Source organism: Triticum urartu, chromosome 1A (assembly GCF_056163025.1).
Source record: "Triticum urartu cultivar PI428250 chromosome 1A, HENAU_Tu73, whole genome shotgun sequence".
NCBI lineage: Eukaryota > Viridiplantae > Streptophyta > Magnoliopsida > Poales > Poaceae > Triticum > Triticum urartu.
Window position 1 is genome coordinate 502,430,989 of NC_141873.1, and position 22,347 is coordinate 502,453,335.

Genomic DNA, 22,347 nt, shown 5'->3' on the forward strand with positions numbered 1-22,347 from the left:
ATGAATTGTGGATTTATGATCAAGATTATCTATGAACAATATTTGAATCTCCTCTGAATTCTTTTATGTATGATTTGTTATCTTTGCAAGTCTCTTCGAATTATCAGTTTGATTTGGCCTACTTGATTGATCTTTCTTACAATGGGAGAAGTGTTTAGCTTTGGGTTCAATCTTGCGGTGTCCTTTCCCAGTGATAGCAGGGGCAGCAAGGCACGCATTGTATTTTTGAAATCAAGGATAAAGAGATGGGGTTTATATCATATTGCTTGAGTTTATTCCTCTACATCATGTCATCTTGCCTAATGCGTTACTCTGTTCTTATGAACTTAATACTCTAGATACATGCTGCATAGCGGTCGATGTGTGGAGTATTAGCAGTAGATGCAGAATCGTTTCGGTCTACTTGTCACGGACGTGATGCCTATATACATAATCATGCCTAGATATTCTCATAACTATGCACTTTTCTATCAATTGCTCGACAGTAATTTGTTCACCCAGCGTAATAATTATGCTATCTTGAGATAAGCCACTAGTGAAACCTATGGCCCCCGGGTCTATCTTCCATCATATAAGTTTCCGATCTATTTTATTTTGCAATCTTTACTTTTCAATCTATACAACAAAAATACCAAAAAAAATTAACTTTTGTTTTTTATGTTTCTTTTCATTTCTTTTCTTTTTTCTACTTTAAATAATTTGGCTATTCAAAAAAGTTTAGAAATTTTAAAAAAATTAGAATTTTTATTTTTTAATAAATCATAATGTGTTTATGGATTCGAAAAATGTTCACGATTTTGTAAAATAATGTTCGCTTACTCAAAAAATGTTTGAAATTTTGAAAACAAATGTTCAGAAAGTCAAAAAATATTCATGATTATTTTTAAAGTTCGTGTATTAAAAAGTGTTAATGAAATTGAACAAAAAATTGCGAATTTGAAAATTTTCATTAATGGAAAAATATCCTAAAAATTCAAAATCTGTTCGTGACTTACAAAATAGTTTATTCATCAATAAAATGTTCGCTGATTCAAAAAATGATCCCCCATTTCAAAAAATGTTTGTTAAATAAAAAAATATTTGTGAATTTGAAGAATTGATCCGCCAATTTCCTAAAAAATATTCGTCGATTCTAGAAATGTTCGCCGATTGAAGAAAATTGTTTTAAAAATATTCATAATATTAAGAAAATGTTTGCAAATAGTATAAAATGTTGATGAATTCAAAAAAAGTTCTTGGTCTTATAAATTGTTCGAAAATTTGTAAAAGTGTTCACTAATTTGAAAAATGTTCACGAGTTTTAAAAAATGTTTATGATTTCAAGAATTGTTCATGATTTCACGAAATTGAGAGTGATAGTGTCTCTGGGATGCAGCAAAACGTGATCTTGGCCATTGAAGGTTATGATTTTTTCTCATTGCAACACATGGGCCCTTTTGCTAGTATATGGATATATATACAACGGAACTTAAAAAACAAAGACATCCGGAGGATTAGAACTCAAGACCAGCAACGCACCAGAGCTGTAAGTGTGGAGCTGAGGAAACAACCACTACACCATGTTAAGGTTTGTGAATAGATCTATATCTGTTGCTATTTGACTCAGACCCAAATATTTGAATTCAAATTTCGTTTAAAAATTTCAAGCGGTATTTGGTCGGTATTTTGCGGTAATCATGGTAACCGTGTTTCCCGCCCCTGGATACTTTTCCGGGATTCGGTAGCCAAACGCGTGAGTATGCGCCACCGGTGGGCTTTTCCACCGCTATATTAACACATACCCAAGCCCCAAACGGGGTATCCGGCATCAAGATTGGCATTTATACCATCGCAAAAAAAAAAGATTGGCATTTAGAGGCATCGTTGAAGACGTGGTTAGCAAAATACCATTTTCAGCAAGAGCCGTCCTAAGAAGGCGGTGACGACATTGGCACAAAGTAGTTCGACTAAGAGAAGTCAGATAATTACAATTCTCACGAACATTCAGCTCTATAAAGGATAATCTAAGCATGTACCAATTCACAAACTGTAAAGGAAACCTGACGACAAAAAAACCTCCACGTGGCAAGAAGGTCCTGCTTCCCCACTATGCATTATGCAGCTTTGTAGAGGTTCTTAGCTTAGCTTAGCGTGGCTACAAGTCATTTTGCCGATTCGAACAAAGGCACTTCACGCGCATGCATTATGCAGCTTCGTGGAGGCTTCTTAGCTTAGCGTGACTAGAATTATTTTGTTGATTTGGAAAAAGAGGCACCTCATGCGCCAAATTAAGTCTCACTGACTTGATTGCAGCTCAGACACTAATAGTAGCTGGCAGCACGTTCCAGACCAAACCACACGGATACCTTGATCACAATTTGGACTCTGACAAGGCAAGACCTAACCAGACCCTAGTACTCAACACACACTTAAGATTATTCCAACAATGGCATGCACACATGTACCAGATACAACTTTTGCTACATGACTAGGCATGCATTTCCAGCATGCAGAGCATCATGACGTGGTTATGGTCACGAACTAGCAGTACTAGGTTAGTCCAAGCAACAACCAGTTCAAGTATACGTCGAGCACACGGAAATTTCGTGAAAAAGCTCAATGTGTAGCAGAAAAAAAAATAAGACTAGAAAGTAACCATGCGCGGCGCCGTGTGTTTTTCTTCCGCACGTTGTCTCTCCGACCTATATATATAGGAGGGCGCGCGCGGGGCTCTGATCCTTCCTCTACAATTGAGCTTTCCTCGTCACTACCGCTCAGATGACAAGCATGGCGGCGTTCGGGGAGGTCGGCGAGCAGCAGAGGAGCAGCGGCGAGCAGCGGAGGAGCAGCGGCGAGAAGCGGGACATTCTTAGGCGGTGCATGGTCTTCCTTGAATGGGCGGGAGATGCTACGGGTACGCTGGCGTTTCTTTGGGCGACGGTGGTTGTCCTCGGTGGGTTTTCCATACTCCTGAAGCCGGGCGACTTTTGGTGTGCAGCCACCATCATTCTCATTGAGGCCTTCAGGTAACCTGATCTTTTTTGTTTACTACCTAATTTGCTCCGCCCATTTGTTAGTAGCTGGGTTGATCATACTCATTAGACGATGTTTGTAGCCGATCAAATACATCTTACCACTAGAGCATCCCATCTCCTCTACTCAAAGTCGTCATAGAGAGCCCCGCGTGCTTTGCAAGCTAATTTATTTGTTGCCTGAACGACTCCATTAATGAATCATCCTTTTACGGAATATAGTAAGCATGTTCAGATAGTAGTATCGTTCACAACTAGACAGTCTTTGTGAAAATATGTCCGTTAATTGTATTGGGCTGCGGGTCTTGGTATGTTAAAAGAACCTAGACAGTATTTACGTGGTTAGCCATGCAGAACTATAGAGTTTCGTCCTAAATTTTAGATTCTCCTCTACTCTCCACCCATCATCCATTGTTGTCTCCTTCATCGAAAAAACATCTCTTGAAAAATTTGTGAGAATTCACTTATATAATATATCTCCCACTCAATTTAGTCTGAATTTTTAGGTTTGTGTGAGACTATGTGATTATGGTGCACATTTGTGAGAATTCACTTAAATAATAGTATCACTCACTCAATTTAGTCTGAAATTTTAAATAATAGTATCACTTCATTTGCCGTGCCTCTTTTTTGTCTGGTTTATATCTTTTTTGCCTCTTTTTTAATTATATAATAATAATAATAATATATTAGCTAACACTTTGTTTCAACAGGATGTTTACAAAGGGCAATACATTGAGCAAGTCCTTCTTCGAGACTATGTGGGCCATCAACTCCGTGCCGGTGCCCATACGGCGCTGGTTACTCCAGGATCGGACAGTGTTTTATACTACATTGGTTCTTACCTGCTTATCCGAGAGGATCATCACCTACTGTCCATTCACACTTCGTGGATTGCTTAGAATTGCTCTGGCTGTAATACTAATCTTCCTGAGGTTCATACCGTTTCGTGTACCTCGGCAGCTGCGTCACAATCAGGGGCCGGTACTTTCCTTTCTGCTTATTGTGCTCTTTATTCTAACCGGACGAGCCATGCATAAGGTATGGAAGAAGAAGTTGGTGCATATGCTTATACCCATCATCACTGATGTCTTGCTCCAGTCTCTGGCCGTATTGCTGATCAATTTGAAGCCCATTAATGTTATCCATTTGATAAACAGTACTAGTTGCCGAAAACTGGTTCGTGTGATTAAAGTGGCCACAACAGTATGCTTGTCTGCTGAGCCTGCATTTCTATTGGGACTTCCGGCTGTTAACGACGCCCTTAATAAATATATTGATGTGCCCAAATCATTAGCCACCTTGGTTCTCGCAGTCAGCGGGTTGCAAAGTCCGGATGGAGATGTTGGATACTGGATCGAACTCTCATTACTCATCAGTCTGGTGGTGGAATGGGCATGTACTTTTGGATCAATCACCAATACCATTACATCAGCATTGTTGTTGCTTATTCTAGGAGTTGGCATGGTCACCGGAAACTTACAGATGCCTACCTCGATTGCACGGGTGCTACTCTCCACATTGCGCCTTTTTGGCCGGGAACTAAGAGATGGGTATCCGACGACCCTGCACCCAAACCTGTTACCAACAATAAACATCTTTTATTGGCTAGTTATTTGCCAAGGGGCACTGTACCTATCTGCGTAGTTATTTGCCAAGGGGCACTGTACCTATCTGCGTGTTTATTTGGTTCGTTTGCCAAAGGCCGAGGCTCTGCAGCTATATATCAAGAGAGTCAAAACGTCCAAAGCTCTGCTACTTTGCATCTGGTTGGGACCGCAGATCTGACTCCACCTGCAGAACAAAACTCTGCTATTGTGCAACCATCGGTTGGGACCGAAGATCAGACTACTCCTGCTGGATGCATACTTGTTGGAACAATCTCAGTTCCACTGCCCTGAATCATCAGAAGAGGAGTTCTATGTCCATGGCTTTGCTGATCAATCTGAGCACATATGAGTTACATTGTCCATCCATGTGTGTATGGAGTGAAAAGTTTCTATAAATTCATGTCAATTTGAAGTGAGCATATGAATATGTAAATTTTGTGTATGGAGTGAGAAGTTTCTGTAAAAAGACGATTCTTGTGTGAACTGATTCATGTGCATATACTAATAGTGATTTTGAATCTTTCGGAACACAATTAGTATAGTTTTTGCATTCAAGTAGTTCCAGAATTATTTGAAGGCATACTTGTAAGTAAATTTGAATGTATTTACATTGTTGCTTCATCTTTGTGACCATTGCCCTGATCCTTGATGCAGCATTGTATAGGAAACAAGAGAAGGACCATTTGAGGTGTTGTTATACTAGACTTCATGCACTTTATTTCCTTGATCGCTAGGATATTGGAACATGACTATTACGATGAAAATATGCACCAAAATAAAGCTACGCCCAATGTGGGTGATAGCAAGAAATAATTGGGTGCAGATATGGTATTCTTGTGGGCATCACAGAAAATGTTGGTACAAGCCTACATGATGCACCAAAATATATGTAACGACCTATAATTTTAGTGTTATTAGTTACCCCCGCCTAAGTAGTAACTTCACAAACAGAACATAATTAAATGATTAACTAAGTGGATGGTTTGAATTAAAAGCACCTTTCATATATATATATATATATATATATATATATATATATATATATATATATATATAGGGTGAGTTTATTCTAATAACACTTCTTAAGACCTTATTCTACACACCAAAACTTTTTATTCTGATAACACCACACCCGAACGCCACCGCCTCTTCCCTCCCCACCTTCTACCGCGGGAGCGGCCTGGAGTGCCGCCGGCCCTCCCCTCCCTGCCTTCTACCGCGGGAGCGGCCTAGAGCGCCGCCGCCCCTCCCCTTCCCACCCACCCTTCCCCCAGCCCCGCCGACCACCACCACCACTGCGGCGGCCTACTCCACCATCACCTGCTTCCCCACCTTCTTTCTCCCTCACCCTGCCTTCCCCCACCCCAAAGGCCGGACCTCGCCTTGGTGGTCGCCGGATTTGCGCCAGATCCGTCGCTCCTCCTTAGTCCAACCCACACACGCGGGCTCCAGGAGGGCCGGTCCCAGTGCAGGACTTCCGATTTGACACCAACGAGGTTCCTCCGCGTGCTCCCCACGACCTCCTCCTGCCAGCGCGCTGCCGCACCACCTCCCTCCCGCTCCGCGCCGCCTCGCCGCCTCCCTCCTCCCGCTCCGCGCCGCCTCCCTTCTCCGCCGCCGCACCGCCTTCCTCCCCGCGCCGCTTCCCTCCCCGCGCCGCGCCCCACCGTTGCACTGCTCCCTCCGACGCGTGGTGACCGGGTGGGAGGACCGACGAGCGCCACCACTTCCCCTCCGCCCCTGTCTCCGCGGGCTCCCCGGGAACGAATCCGGCCGTCCGTGGCCCGGATCGAGGTGGAGCGGCGACAGAGAATCTTTCCCAGCCTCTCCCCCACTTCCCTCTCCAGCTATCTCCTTCAGCACTGGCGCACAGGGTTTGCGGCCGCCCTGCACCTTAATGGCCGATGCACTGCACGTCGAGGGCCACTGCACTGCACACCGACACGTCGGGAGGTCAGGGGAGCTGGTAGTGGCTGAATCTGGATATGCAAAAAAGGGGAGGCGCTGAGCTCCTAGCAATCGACAGTATGGCCTCCTCCGCCCACGGAGAGCATGACCGGCGACGGGCTCAGGATGACCCAGTGCAGCCCATTGGCTTGTTGCGTGTAGCTCTCCTACTGATGTTTGTGCAGCTCGCAGAGCGATTGTTGCAGTCCACCTATGCATGCGGCGTGCAGTGCCCACCAAAGGAGCAGGCAAACATGCCGTCGAAGGAGCAAGCAAATAGTATCGAAAAGCACGACCTCCTGGGTACACCGCGCCGCCCAACCAGTCCTCTCTTCCTTCCCCGTACCCACCTCCCTCCCCTTCTTTGATGAGGGCTAGTGTGAGCATCCTGCTGACTTTGTTGGTCAGTACAACCCATGCGTGCCTCAATTTTGGTCACCAAAACGACTACTCTGCAATTCGACGCACGCTCAATTTCCCGTTTGTGAAACAAATTTTCAGTGCAGTTTTGCTATTCTCTATTCTTGTGTTTCAGGTCTTGCAGTTCCTCAGCAAGGAACACTCGGGTCAACAGGGACCCCCCCCCCCCCCCCCCCCCGATTGATTTGAATTTCTCTTTGTAAAGGAGTCATCTATAAAAGATTGCATGTTCCTTTTTGTGCACCGCAGTTGGGTTGCAGCCTCGTGTGGTTTTGCAGTTTGCCGGGGTAGGTTCCTGCAATGAAGTTTGTTTTGGTTGTTGTTGATGCCATCCCCACTGCAGTACAGTGTGCTCATGATGGTTTTGTGTATATGTGTGTGTTTGGCGTGGTAGCCGATCCGGGGGCTATGTTCCTGTACAATGCAAAAAAGCATGAAAATGAAGTGCACTGTTGTTGTATCCAAGTTTTAGTTCCTCAAAATAGATTGGACATGCAAAAAGAATGTGTCGAGATGTTCACTTTTGTCCACCGAGAGGTTTCAGTTTTATTGTGTGGAGAGGTTCGCTTCATTATACCATGCACTTTTTTTGACTTTTAGAGGTTCGTTCCGCTGTACTACGCATTTCTTTTCATTTTAAAATAATAACAAAAAGAATCGCGTGCAATCCTCTATGATGACATTGTAGTGCGTTTTCCCGCATGATGCAGCACACTAACATTGACAAATATGATCCACTTAACCCTGTGAAACAAGTTAGAAAAAGACAAAGAAAAATCATACGGTACACTTAAACTTGTGTCTCGGTCCATTTTTCGCTTGATGTGGTTCACTTGTGCGTGATGTGAAGCGCACTTCACTTCTTTGTCTGAGAAAAATTTTCGTCCGACAAAAGAAATTATGCAGCTCGCTTGCCTGTTCGTTGCAGTGCGGTTTTCATTCTGAAGCAGTGCGGTCGGCCGTATGATGTTGTTCATCCCGTAAGTGCAAAAAAATGTTACGGAAGTAAAAAAAAAGTAATGTGGTTCACTTCTTGATAGTGTTGTGGTTCATTTACACCCGATGTGAAGTGCACTCCAATTTCTCGTCCTTAAAGAAATTACATTGAATAAAATAAACCATGCAGTTCTCTAACACGTCTGATGCAGTGCGGTTTTTCATCCGATGCGGTGCGGTTTCAGTCGGATGAAGTACCCTCGTCGATTTGGGTGTCGCGAAAAACAGAGTATCCGCATTTTGGTAAATTTAAAACTGCTCTTAAACCATAAGGATTAGAGAGAGTGTTCTACATGAAAAAGTTGCGTCCCGTCGATATCTTTCCAACGGCATATCATTTGAATCATTTCGACGACCGGTTTGTAAAAATTTCGCAAAAAACGGCCGCTGCCACTTGTCGTCTGCCACACGATTTTCAAAATTAACTTAAAACTGTAAGGAATCTCAAAACCATTTCTACATATGAAAGTTGCGCCTTGTCCATAGATTTCCAATGACATATTACACGCCTCGTTTCGACAAACGGTTAAAAAACTAGAGCGAAAACAATACCCAAAATTTGAAAAAAATTGAAAAACAGAATTCCGCGATTTAATAAATTTGAAACTGCTCTTAAACCGTAACGAATTAGAGAAAGAAATAGATATGAAAAAGATGCGCCTCGACGATCGGTGTATCATTTGCTTCATTCCGACGAGCGGTTTAGAAAAAAATGCTCGCTGCCACTCGTTGTGGGCCGCACCATTTTCAAAACTGCTCTTAAACCGTGAGGAATCTCGAAAAGTATTCAACATGGCGAATTTGCGCCTAATCCATAGCTTTTCAACGATATATTACACGCCTCGTTCCGACAAACGGTTAAAAAACTAGAGCGAAAACAGTACCAGAAAAAAACTGCGTTCAATTTTTTGCCACGGGAAGTTCACTCGCCTCAGTACTGCAGCACACTTGGTTCAAACAATGACTTGCACTTGCGTTAAGAGTGCAGTGCGGAAGTGTTATCAGAATAGACCGGCTATATATATATATATATATATATATATATATATATATATATATATATATATATATATATATATATATATATATATACGCGCTATTCGTCACACTGGATGAGGAATAGTTATTCTTCACCTCCCTCTATTTTACCATCAATGCACCGTAATTTTACATTTCGTAAGTTTTATCTTATTTCCGACAGAAAAAGGGACCGTGAGAAAATATATAATCGCCATAAAAATATTTTATGTTATGTAAAATTACAAACGTAAAAACATTGTCTAAAATACACATAAACTGTAAATTTTCTTGTCTTATGACCTATATTTTTATTTTCTTGTGTCAAAATTTACCTAGTGAATCAATAAAAATGTAACTATTTGAATTCCAAACGTAATTTAATTATGAAATGATCATAAGATTATCTCGGGTGAAAAATAACTTATTCTGCACCCTGGGTGATGAATAGTAACACTATATATATATATAATACTATTAAACAAGCAAACATATTCTTCGCTAAACACACCCCACCACATGTACATAGAACAGTGAAAAAGAATTACCACCACACCATTAGACCCATTTGATTAGATCTAATCGTCAATATAAAAACTAACCAACACCGAAAGTACCTGTAGCAATTACCACAGGCGGACGAAACTCTGCCAACGAGTGAAAAGTTCCGCGCGGCCGCGTCCGGAGAATTCCCGAGGAGGATTTATTTCTCTGAGGATTTAGTGGTAAAAAAAGGAAGATTAAACGTAATGTTCCTTGATTTATGAACGTGAAGATTAAACGTAGTGTTCCTTGATTTATGGACGTGGGACGTCCAGTAAATATCTGGCTGTTGTGGAGTGCGGAACTGCGGACGCGATTTCTCCGGACGAATCCCGTCATCGCGTCCCGCTTGTCGTCCCTATCTTCCCTCATCTTCCAACTACCCTCATCGTCGTCCTTGCACGCGCCACCCCGTCTGCGCCGCCCAGCAAGCACCCTTGGCGCGGTGCACACATGCCCGCCGATGAACAGGCGCCACGCCTCGTCAGGCCTGGTCATGCACCTCCCCACCCGCCGCTGCCCACGAACAGTCACGCCTGCGCCCGCAGCATGGCGGCGCGGAGCCCCCCTATCGTTTCGCGATCTGCGCTGCCTCCCTCGACCACCGCAACTCTGCCGGATCCCCGTGCGAGACCCGCCCGCCGCAGATCCCGCCGGCTGCTTCACCACCGCCCGCCGCCACGTCATTGTTGCCGTCGGCCGACGCCTCATGAGGGAAGGAGACGACGTTGGGGGCACCAGGCAGCCATCGATTAGCAGCACAACGGCTGCAGCGATGCTCGTTCGCTAGCAGCTGTGGCACTACGGTGGGAACGTGGATCCATGGTGGGAAGGCAGATGGATTCCAGAGGAGATGGTCGAGGTATTCCTGCCTTCTATGTCTGCGTCATTCACTCAGTTCGACCTCCTCTTTCTCAGTACCTTGCTTATGCTTCTGTCTGATCAGCACCACTACTCCATTTGTGCAGTGACATGTGCTGCAGCCGTGGTGCTCTAGGCTCCAGGGACACCCCTCTGCTGATCAAATGAACAGATGCATGATGCTATCTTATTAGGGCAAACACAAAGGTTAAGTCCTATATGCACTTTATTTCTACTTGCAGACATCAAGTTCAGTCAAATATGTCATGGTTAGCTGAATGGAAAGGAAATTTTTCAGAGAAGTGGTGCCCAGATCAAGAAGCACTTTTTTAGTCGAGCCATCATTAAATTTCAAAAATTGAGACGATTCACTTATGCTTGTTGTAAAAGTTATACTTGAAAAACTGTGCCAAATTGCACTTGAAAATTGTGCATTGGTGGTGTACTTTGGTTACATTTTCTTACACTTTCAGTTTGAGTGGTGTCACAAAACTGTGCCAAATTGCGCTTGAAAATGTGTTCTGTGATGTGGTATAACACCATGCTCGAGATATCCTTAACTTCCTATTCATAAAACAAGCAAAAGCTTTGGGAGAAATATCATCTAATGTTTTGCGTTTTCATGTTAGGGGCATACTTCTACCAAATGGTATTTTTGGACGTGGCACTTAACCATTTATTTGTGACATGGCGTGCATTAATTGGTGCAAATTAGTTTATCAATTTCATTCACAAGATTTTCACGTACACATGCCTTTGCTCTTGGTGCTAGGCTAATAGGAATTATTCCCGGATTATTAATTTTAGATCTTAGGACTAAATCCAGTAAGGCTCAGAGCGGTGCTGAACAAAGAGACGTCAAGTATCCTCAGCCTAAACTAAAGATTGGGTCTGTGGCATTTTAGAGGATCTATAGTGGCGCTGATCCCCATCTTATTGCTTTAGACCGAGGAGTGGCTGTACAAGTAACGTTTTCCGCTTATAAATGCACCACAAAAATGAGCCATGAGATTTGGATGATACTTATTTGTTCAGTTATTAGTTGGATGGAGCGTGGCTTTCACCGAGCTGTAGGTACTAACCAAGGGAAAGCTCAGGTTATACCCTGCAATTCAGGCACTGTTTTTGATTGATTATTGGTTGATAGTTTTCCTTTTTATTTGTTTTGTTTTATGGAAGTTCATCACTGTACATATGAAAAAAAATGATGGATACATGGAGCATATGGTAGTATTTTTTCTCTTTTGATGTTCGGAAGATTTTGTATATTTGAACATTACTGTTTTCTTGCAATGAAGATTACATTTTTTTTACAAGCCCTTAAGTTATCATCTTTGGATGAGTTGTTGGACTACCGAGAGCATGGACTTGACAATGATAGTGATGATTGGTTCAGTTCGTCAATGTGATTTATTTTGTTTTTCAGCCCAACAATCAATATTATTGGTTCAAAAACTTGTATAATGATTGAAAAAGATGTAAAATTATACAATTATTTTGGTATTTGTTTGGTGGTAGTTCAGGCGTGCGTTGCACGTGCAAACTTACTAGTATATATATATATATATATATATATATATATATATATATTTTTAATAATAAAGCACGGATTGAAAACGCGCAGTCCTTTCTTTAGTGAATATAGGAAAACGCTTCGGTTTTACAAAAAAGACCCTACGTTTATTCGATATTCAGTCCGCGGTCCCTGATTCATCTTTTCCAAAACTCGTCCCTTTCCAGCGAAGGCAGCGACGGCGGAGCACGAGCAGGTGAGGGGCGGCGCCTTCGTCGGACGGCTAGCCGTGGCGGAGGAGAAGGCGGACGCCATAGGCGGAGGAGAAGGCGGACGCCGTGGGCTTGCTGCACGGCTACAGCCGAGGCGGAGGAGAAGGCGGACGCCGTGGGCGTTCATGGAGGATGGTACGCCGGCCGCCGGCGCCGGCCGCCAGTCCTCTCTGGCCTCCTCCGTGGTATCCTTCTCAACCTCCGCTGCTCCTGTCGTGATTTGGATGGAAAATTGGAGGCCGGCCGTGTCCTTCTCCAACACAAATTGATGTAGTGCCCGACCCGGATTTGATTGGCTGCTATAAGAAGCAAGGGTCCTCGGCCGGAATCTCCATCTGGTTTTGCCTTTCGACCATAATCTCCATCATCCCGTCGAAATTGCAATTTTTGACCAAACATCCAATGTCGCCGCCAAGTTCGCTGGAGGAAGAAGCGCCGAGTTCGCCGGAGGAACAAGAACGCCCGCCGAGTCCTGTGGTGGCTACACGAGAGGTATGTATCCCCTCTAAGCTACGCCACGGCGCGTTAGAGCCTGAAGTTCGTCAAAACTTGACCTGACCGTCACTGACGCCACCTTGCTGCCGCTGTTGCTGGAGATGAGCTGAATAGCAAGCTTTGGTTGCCTCTTTGCTTCCACTTCACTGCTCTTCTACTATCCGTAATTGTAAAACACCTAATACGATTCTTCAGCACTTGATACTGGTGGTCATGGTCTTCTTCTCTTACTGTTGCGAGACTTGGTTTTAGTTAGTAATCTTGAGATCAACGTGTACTCGTGGATTGCTTAGATGGAGGACCACTGTTGGTTTTGTACCTAGATGCGATTGTGAATCATGTACGGTTCAATTCAGATTCATGTGGTATTTTTCCTAAATTTGTGCCTGCTACTGTTGGTCTTAACTATGAATAATGATTTTTGCAACTGTAGGAGAATTTCTTTGCCGCATCACAAGAAAAACAATTTGAAACAGAGAACTGTACTGAACCTTCTAATTATTGTATGAACTTGCTTCACTTAATTTGAACTGCATACATAAGCTACTTTGCTCATGCATGCATCGATACTATTGTCTATAAATCATGCTTATGTATCTCAGTATGGCTCATAAATTTGTGTGTCTAAGATGACGATCTCAAAGACCATATTTTTTTCATGCTTTTATGATGTTAAAATATTTTCGACTCCCCTGTTGTAGTTATTATTTCTGTCCCCTTGCTCGATTATGCTTTTTCTTCAGTTAACAATTAGCTTTGCAGAATATAGATATGCTAGCTGCACCTAGGTTATGCTTTTTCTTCAGTTAAGAATTAGCTTTGCAGAATAGATATGCTAGCTGCACCTAGCAAAACAGGATTAGGATGTGTAAACAACTTTCCTCTCTGTAGTTTCTGGGGTTACAGACCCATGTTTTTTGCTTAGTAACTAATTTTGTTTTTGTCCTGGTAGCATGTTTATAAGTGCCCCATATAAAGTATATGTACATATTTTGTGCTAAATCAATGTCTCAATTTGTCAAAACTGCATTACAGTTGCTCAAGACCTATATGCAAATGTTTGTGTGGAGCTAACTACTCTAGGCATGTGGCCAGTGTGTATCTGCATATTTTTCAGTAGAATTAAGTGCCTGGTGCCACTTGAGAGAATAAAAGAATGATCAGCTATTTTTTTCACAGTTATGATTTAGTCAACACTGATGTCTGTCTGCAAAAAGCTTATTTTGATTTGGAGTTGATTTTTTTTCAGGCCCTTAAGATGAGTAATGAACATCCGTTGAGCCGTCCAATGTTGCCTGTGGCAACTACACCGGAGGTATGAATCCCCTTCATATTAGTTTGCATATGTGAGCCCTGGTACATGTACAATGCGTCTATTACTGTGACACTTTTCTCCATATATACCTTGTAATACTTTGTTTTATCTAATAGAAGCTGGGTGTTTTCCCTTCTGTCAGGGAAAGAAAATTTAGAAGAGCATGAAGTACATGCTCATTTTCGTATATATTTTGGGATCATTGCATAGTGAGGAACATTAAGGTTATCCTTAAAAGATGAGAGCATATTCTTCAAGCTGAGAAGTAAACTAGAATTGCCAAGAATCACAATCATCATAGTTATCAGCCATGCAAGAAATCAAATGCCATGTCTAAAAGTTCAACTCAAAGAACTAAGAACAAATAGGACTGCTTTTTTAGGTAACTGTGCATTTTGATGTAATAAGCCTAGACAACGGTCTGTATATCAGAAAACTTGGTTTTGGAGTGATTGATCTCCATGTAATTCAAATATATAGTGGCATAATTCGCATTACTATTCCCTGATCTTCCTCCTTGCCGAATTTATGATTGTCTTATACTATATCTGTCGACTTCGCAGCCATCGTCTCCTTTGACTTCACCGCCATCGTCTCCATCGACTTCGCCGCAAGACAATCTGCCACCGCCTCCGCCGATTTTGCCGGAAGACCATCAGCCGTCGCCTAGACCTACTTTGAGGTACTTTTGAAGCATCTGATGGGTCTCATATGTTTGTCAAATCGTCAATTTACTACAGCAAATATAGCTATTGCCGACAGTAGACTATATTTCACTGACAAGCAACGCATCATGCACTCCTACATAAATGGATTTTGTTTGTACTTGAAAGAAGCAGAGTAAATTCGTAAGGAGTGTTTAGTAGTTCAGTACATAGGTGACCAGAACAAAAGTAGTTCACAAATAAGTGATGGACGGGTCTCAATTATATTCAACAGGGCATGATGTTTACGAAAAATTACTGCTCACTGTATTTTGACAACTAGAAAAATGCAGTTCTGTTTGAGAATGTAAATGTAGGAAAAAAAATTAGGTTCTGCGCTGAGTCCGCGGGTCTCACAAAGATGTAGGATAAATAAAATGTCAAAAAGATCATATTAATTCTCATGTAATGGATCATAATGTGTGTCTTGAACTTTCCTGTTTTTATGGTTTTGCAGCCTAGAATATTTTGACATGCGCATATATAGCTACTTAATCAACAGAGTTCCTTTATGCTGTGTGGTAGACCACATTTGCTGATATGATTTACTTTCTCATTCTAGAATTTTTAAACATGCACATATGTATTGGTAAATTTTATCTCTATATACTTTTGCCTTCTACATACTGGATTGTAATATTTTCATCTCCTTAAAACAAAGCTACTGTCAGATGATGCTTCTAATGGTTGGAGGTTTACCTTTTATTTTTGTTCTGATTGCAGAAAATAGATGACAGCACTGTAACTTAATATTACACAGAACATTGAAGAGGACTTTGATAACCGACCTTCAAAAAAAGAAAAAAATTCTGAATCAAGTGTTCTGGAGCCATCACCTATGTCACCAACTATGTCAACATGTACTCCAGTTTCTGAGTGTTTTGAATCGATTGTGCCAAAATCAGATAATCAGATAGATTGTGGTCCATTGCCATCACCTCCATCCCCATCTAGCTCGACATTATCAAGAACATCGGTCGAGCCGTACAATGGCGCCTGCAGCGGTTACACCAGAGGTATTTATCCCCTTGATGAAAGCTAATCACTGGATGTAATCCCCTGTTTTAGTTGTTGTTTCTGTCCTGGTTATACAGGCAGTTTTCAACAGCAGCAGACTAGCATGCCCAGTCTGAACTTTTAGAATGTTTTCCCAGTTCATGTTCAACTTTGATCCTTTTTCCAGTTAAAGTTCCAAGCAACTTTCCTCTGTGAATCTGAGAATCTCACTGAAATTTGTGTTTCATTGTGTATATTCAGCCTATCGAGTCGAGTTTCAGACTGATCGTAAACAGACCTCGGTTTAAGCTGTGATGCTAATTTGATTTGTGTGCTGCACCATCATCCATATCTTCAATTTCAAGCAGTTCCATGGCAAATCAAATACATTTTTTTTCTTTGTTTATGACAACACATATTTGACAGGTTAAAGCATGTACTATTGTGCATACTGAAGTGTAACAAGCCTTTCCCAGTAGCAAAACTGAATATGATACCATGTTCTGAATTTATGATTTCGCAAGTAAGATGACATACAACTGAGTATGTTGTTCTGAATTTGATATGAGTGTTCTGCACAAATATTTCTCATGTTCAACTGATTTCGAACTGATGTATCTGAGTGTCTGATACCCTGTGATAAAATATTGAAGTTATGTACATGTTGATAGTGGTTATCAAGCAAAGAGATAGTTCCCTAAAATGTTATTGGTTATTGCAAGAAGTTGATTCATTTACTTTTTTTGTGGGGGAAGTTGATTCATTTACTAATGTAGTAAGGGGCACAAACTAATTTTGTACATATACCTTGAAAAATTTCCTTGCATGTTTTTATAGTCGTCTCCTGCATATGGACGGGTGTGCATGATCTTTTTTCTAAGTTCATGTATTTTCAGGTACCTGCTCTTGCTACGATCCATGGCTTACGTACTGTACTTCTATAGATCCTTTTTGGCATAATGAGCTATGTGCAGGCTCTCCATTTTGGCTATATTCATTTTCCGTAACAATGCATGAATTCGGATATCATTTTGATATTCCCTTATGTTGATCCAAGTTCGCTCAGAAATCTATGGATGCAAAAACAAGCCAGCTGTTGTCTTGCGTACATTTACGGGACCTTTATTGCGTACATTTACGATATCATTTTTATACAGTAGAGCAACACTGATGCAAAGTTAGAACAAGGCTATGTACTAGCGTCAGTAGAAATGTCCAGTAATACATACTATAAAAAAACAAGCCAGCTGTTGTCGTGCGTACATTTACGGGACCTTTATTGGGTTCTATGAACAACAAATGGAACAGAATTTACATAAGATTACATACAAGAGTTACTGCCATGGAATGTTTCTAGAACCCATTGAGAGAAATTGAGAGGAGGCTGCTACTATGTGCTTGCATATGCTGCTGTTGCTGCGTGTTGTTTTGCCAGAGAATTAAGAAAGAAGTAGAGAGAAAGTGAGAGGGATCGAGACCCTGCTGCTATTCGTGTTTCTGATTGATTATACTTGGTTGCCGTAGCAATTTATACAGTGTTCGATTGTTAGATTTTGTTTAGTAAAACCACTACTACTTGCTAGAGAGAAGGGAAGGGACGTGTATTGCTTCATGTCGCTAGATGTGAGTGCTTTTGTGTTTTGGGGCTTTCACTGTTTTTTCTAGAACCCATGGAGAGGCCAAGAGAGCCGGCCGGAGGGGAGACGAGATGAGGAGCTCAGCTGGCGTCGGTGCAGTTTAGGCTGGACTTAATATGTAGGCCAAATGTGAATGGACAAAGCCCAAAAAATAGTGTAAAAAAATTACAAATAAAATATAATATTCAAAAAAATATAACATCGCCATAAAAATGATACCATTTTAAAAAATATTCTCGATTTAAAAAAAACACCTTATGAAAGTAAAAAAAATCATGTTTTTCTGAACAACAAAAAACAAAGTTGTAAAAACATTTGTGTTTTTCAAATGAAATGAAAGTGCGGAGCTGAAATAGGTAATGATGAACATTGTTAGGGTACGCTCAAATTTCATCGTAAAAAAAAATACTTAGTGTAATCTTATTTATACATTTGTAAAAATTGGATTAAAAATGTTGCATAATGACACGTGGAGCAGGTTATATTTCATTTCTAGCCCGGTGCAACGCACGGGCATTTGTCCTAGTATATTACAACATCAGTATTGATACAACAATCTTACTACATGTAACCTCACCATAATACACGTGGGTCAGACGAACAAATGTGTGACACCTGAGAGACACACTTGACCACAATAATACGTGCACACTGGATTAGCAGTCAATTAGTCATCAGTTGGTCTATGTATGGGCTGCAATCTCCAGCCAATCAGAACCTAACACGCAAGAGAGAGCAGTAGAGGAAGGATGGGCAGCCACTTGCTAGACAATAGATAAAAGGAGGAGAGTAAGTAGACCAAGGCATTGACACCATCGACACTCTGCTCCAAAATAGCTAGAGCAAGAGCAAGATTGTCTCCCCCCTGCTGCCTTTACCTCTCTAACCACAATAGCAAAAGCCAAGAACAAATCAAAGGAGATGATGACCTGAGGCCATAACTGGCACGCTGACATGGAGGGGAGGAGCAGAACTAGAACTAGAGTAAGGAGCCAGCAAGCTACAAAACAAAGCAACAGTTCCATTAAACATAGGTGCTTTCTCAATTCCAATCATTCCTTTCTCACTAAGAAGCACAAATCACTTTCACCACAACAAGAACACCAACAAAAAGCTAGAAACATGAAGCGAATAATAACATGCCATACGGCAAATAAAATACTTAAGGCTCGAATACACTATCACCGCAGTTTTATAGCAAGCATTAGTGAAGTGAGGATTAGATAAGAGTTAATCATCATTATACATTGGGGATTTAGGACTAACATAAATATTGGGTTTAAAGAGGGGAATTGGACCAACAGATCTAACTACGCTGTAACTAAAATCTTTAGTACTAACCAGGGTAGAATCTAGGTATAGCTACAACTACTTTCCTTCTCATAACTAGAGAAGTAAAATGCATAGAACCACCACTTTCGCGTCATACCTCTTGGAAAACCACCAATTTACAAAACGTGTCACTTTGCACCGCACCGTAATTTCGACAGTGGCAAAAAACACTGATCCGTTTTCTGAGCTAGTTTTGACGTGGCTGATCGCGCGCTGGCCGACATTGGTGGACGGCGCGCCGTTAACGGCTGTCTTCTTTTTTAGCTCGGGAAGAAGCTACTGGGTTGGGCTGGATTGCGCGCGTTCTATCGTTTGCTGGGTTGGGCTAGGCATGTTGGATCGTTTGCTGTGCTAGGCTGCTAGGTCGAGCTCTCCTCGTTCCTCGCTCGATTCTTTCTAAAAAAACGTGACAGTAGTTTGATCGATTGACTGCGCCTGTTCGATTCTTCTCCAGAAAACCCCAGTATCTACACACACAGTGCATTTATTCACATTCACCCTCCTTGCACAGATAACTACTACTCTCCATATCTCCTATTCATCGCTCTTCTCCATCCAACTTCCTCCTTCGCACCCAAACCAAAGAAAACCTCCATCGCGCGCCATGACATTTGGCCTCGGATGGGACCAAGCGCTACAGGAGATCCTCGACGACGACAACATCAAGCTCTCCTACGCGTGCGGGGTGAGCACCTGGTACGCCAACGCAGCAATCCTCAAGAATCATGCGTGCGCAGTGAGAGCGGACGCCAACCATGAGATGTACGCCCGATTGCCATACCTCCACCGCCCACTGGTCGAGAATCTGGTCTGGGCAATGGGGAAGGCCAGGGATTCCCCAGATCCATACCGGAGGGCACGTTGGTACATGTACCAAAATCGTGACAAACTCTGCCTGGACTAAGCGCGTGCCAGTGCTGCCCCTCGCTCCTCTGATGGAGATGGAGCCACCGCAGATGGAGCAACAGGTGCAGGTGGAGGCGCCCCAGATGGAGCAGTAGTAGATTGAGCAGCAACATGTGTAGGCGGAGACAGACACAAGCAATAGGAGGACGAAGAAGCAGCTCCACATCATGGGGTTAGTTCATCGACCTCTCCATCTTCTGAAGCTCCAGCAAGAGTGTCGTGGTTTTGTCACGACAGATGTCCTAGTGTGCGGACTTAGTCGTGAGGCCAACGTATCTACGTAGTAGCTTGAGAGGGGTTGAGTGGGACGAGAGATGCGAGGTTTTTTTTATCCAGGTTCGGCCCCTCACGGTGGAGGTACAAGCCTACATCCTGCTTCATTGATATTGATCATGGTGCTCACGATTACAAGGGTGCTCTTTGGCTACCTCTCTCTCAAGAGCTATTGACTTGTCTGTCTAAACTTGTCCCTCTTGGGGTGCCCCTCCCCTCCTTATATAAGTTGAAGGGGCGGGTTATATGACTAGTCCTAGTAGGATTATGATTACTCTATTACAAGTGGAGTCCTAGTCTTGCTTCCTTTGTAAGGGAATATTCCTTATGCCTTTCCTCTTAAGCCGGCCTATCATAAGTTCATAACATGAGCCGGCCTTCTGGGCCTTGGGCCTTGTCATCTATCTGACCCGCCGTTGGGGTCATCAAAAAGTCGTCAGTCTTCTGGCGGGTTATCGATGAAGCACCAAGTCTCGGTCGGGTCATATACCCAGCCGGGTCATACCGTGGGGTATATCCCCAACATTAGCCCCCCGTTTAATTTGGATTTATCCATGTTAAATTGATTCTGCAAATAAACACAAGAACAAATTTGATAGGTTGTGCTCTGGGTTAAAAATATTCTGAGCCGATACCTGATCATCCTTAAGTCCTTGTCATTTCCTTCTTGATATGTGTCCATGATCTCATAGTAAATCTCCTTTAGCAGATATGTTCAAACTTTGCCAATGCAAAAAATCAGGCACTTCTTCTGAAAAGTCCGAATCAATAGGCCAGCTTCATAGTCAATTTGCTGACATTGGTCTCTTGTAGAAAAATATTGTAAAAAATAATCTTTTTGATTCGGCCTCCAATGCTCTGACTTGACAAAAATATTGGTCTTCAAATATTCATCTGATGTTCAGCAAAAATTTAGAACTTGTCGAGTTGTAATCACCAAAACTGCCGGGTTATGAAAGCTGATAAAATCGGGTCATGATTGTTGTTGACGCCGGGTCAATCTTATGGCGACTTGGTGCTTGCTTATGCAAATATAGCTTCCAATCGTGGAGTTGGCTCTCCAAGCCTTTCTATGAATAGCTTGGAAGAAATAAACTTTGCAAATTCCTCCAATAAGAATATGATACCTGGTTTGCTCAAAACTGAGAATTTGAAGATGTTTCTCCCTTATATGCATATCACATGTAGCCCTCAAGTCTTAAGAGGAGAATGTAGTGATAGCTTAAGACTTGCTTTGATATAAATGCTGCAACTTTGGAGAAATCCGGGTTGTTCATGTAAGTCGCCAATCATAAACTGCACATTTTGAACTTCCCATGTGTAGATCCCAAGTGCCGGGTCATTATGCAATAATGAGTAGGATTGTAGATCTGATTTTGTGGATTTTGAGCAGCAATGTGTAGCCCCCAAGGGCTAGCTCATCACTATGTGATGGGCCGGGTATTCAATGAGGTGAGTTAAAATGACTTTGCATTAGCCTCCAAGTGCCATGGTGCATGCTTGCAGTGACATGGGACTTGCATACTTGATATAATCTTGATTTGAATAATGTAGCCCCCAAGTGCCGGGTCGTATGCCTGCAGCGACTCGGGACTAAATAAAACCATATCCATCGTCCGGATGATGTTGCTGAAAGCCTTTGCATATCAATATTGAGCCATGCTCTCTGTTGTGAACCGGTACTCTTGGATGAAGAAATAATAGCCATTGCTTTGAAGCGGCTTTTGAAAACCCCAATCATTTAATACCATAATGAAAATCCAGTCAGGTTTGGCTATTAAAGGTTTGAATATTATAACCCGATTGGAAAGCCTCAGTCATTTAATACTGGTTATAACAACCATAATGAGAAATCCAGCCATGTTTGGCTATTAAAGATTGGAATAATATAATCTGATATGAAAACAATCACAAGATCTTGTCTATTGACAAGTAAATCCAGAGTTAAATACTCAGTGGCTCTCGACCAATGGCGACTTAATGCGCATTCATTGTAATCCGGGATTTTTGTAACCCGGAAGCTTATAGCCTTTGTAATAATCAAGAACTGATAACCCTTGTGAAACACCAATTTTAATTTCTGATGATGGGCTTGAACTTAATCATTTATGTACGCCATAGCTCTACATCTCCTGCACAAACACTGCACGGACAAAAGTGTCGGTACTAATGCCCTGTCCCTTTAGTCCCGGTTCAATCCAGAACCGGGACTGATGGGCCTCCACGTGGCCTGTGCGCGAAGCCCAGGCAGGAGACCCTTTGGTCCCGGTTGGTGGCACCAACCGGGACCAATAGGCATCCACGTGTCAGCATTTCTGTGGCTGGGGTTTTTGTTTTTTTTCGAAGGGGGGGGGTTTGGGGGTTTTGGGGGATTAATTTAGGTGTTTCATATATTGTGTTAGCTAGCTATAATTAATAGAGAGAAGTGTCCTCTCTTATGTCCGTGCTTGGTCGACGCTACGTATTATACATACGTATAGAGAGGACTAGACACGCTAG

At 42.3% G+C, this 22,347-nt stretch overlaps 1 protein-coding gene and 1 long non-coding RNA gene across 2 annotated transcripts; both read left to right on the forward strand.

Moving 5' to 3' along the window:
* Positions 1-2,735: 2,735 nt before the first annotated feature.
* Positions 2,736-5,331, forward strand: LOC125532982 (uncharacterized). Its single transcript, XM_048696810.2, has 2 exons — positions 2,736-3,005; positions 3,725-5,331. The coding sequence occupies exons 1-2, from the start codon at positions 2,758-2,760 to the stop codon at positions 4,656-4,658; spliced, it is 1,182 nt and encodes a 393-aa protein (XP_048552767.2). The 5' UTR covers positions 2,736-2,757; the 3' UTR covers positions 4,659-5,331.
* A 6,783-nt stretch (positions 5,332-12,114) lies between these two features.
* On the forward strand, positions 12,115-16,499 carry LOC125522720 (uncharacterized). Its single transcript, XR_015614891.1, has 4 exons — positions 12,115-12,682; positions 13,935-14,000; positions 14,564-14,682; positions 15,428-16,499. It is a non-coding gene; the product is annotated as an uncharacterized LOC125522720 (long non-coding RNA).
* Positions 16,500-22,347: the final 5,848 nt, after the last annotated feature.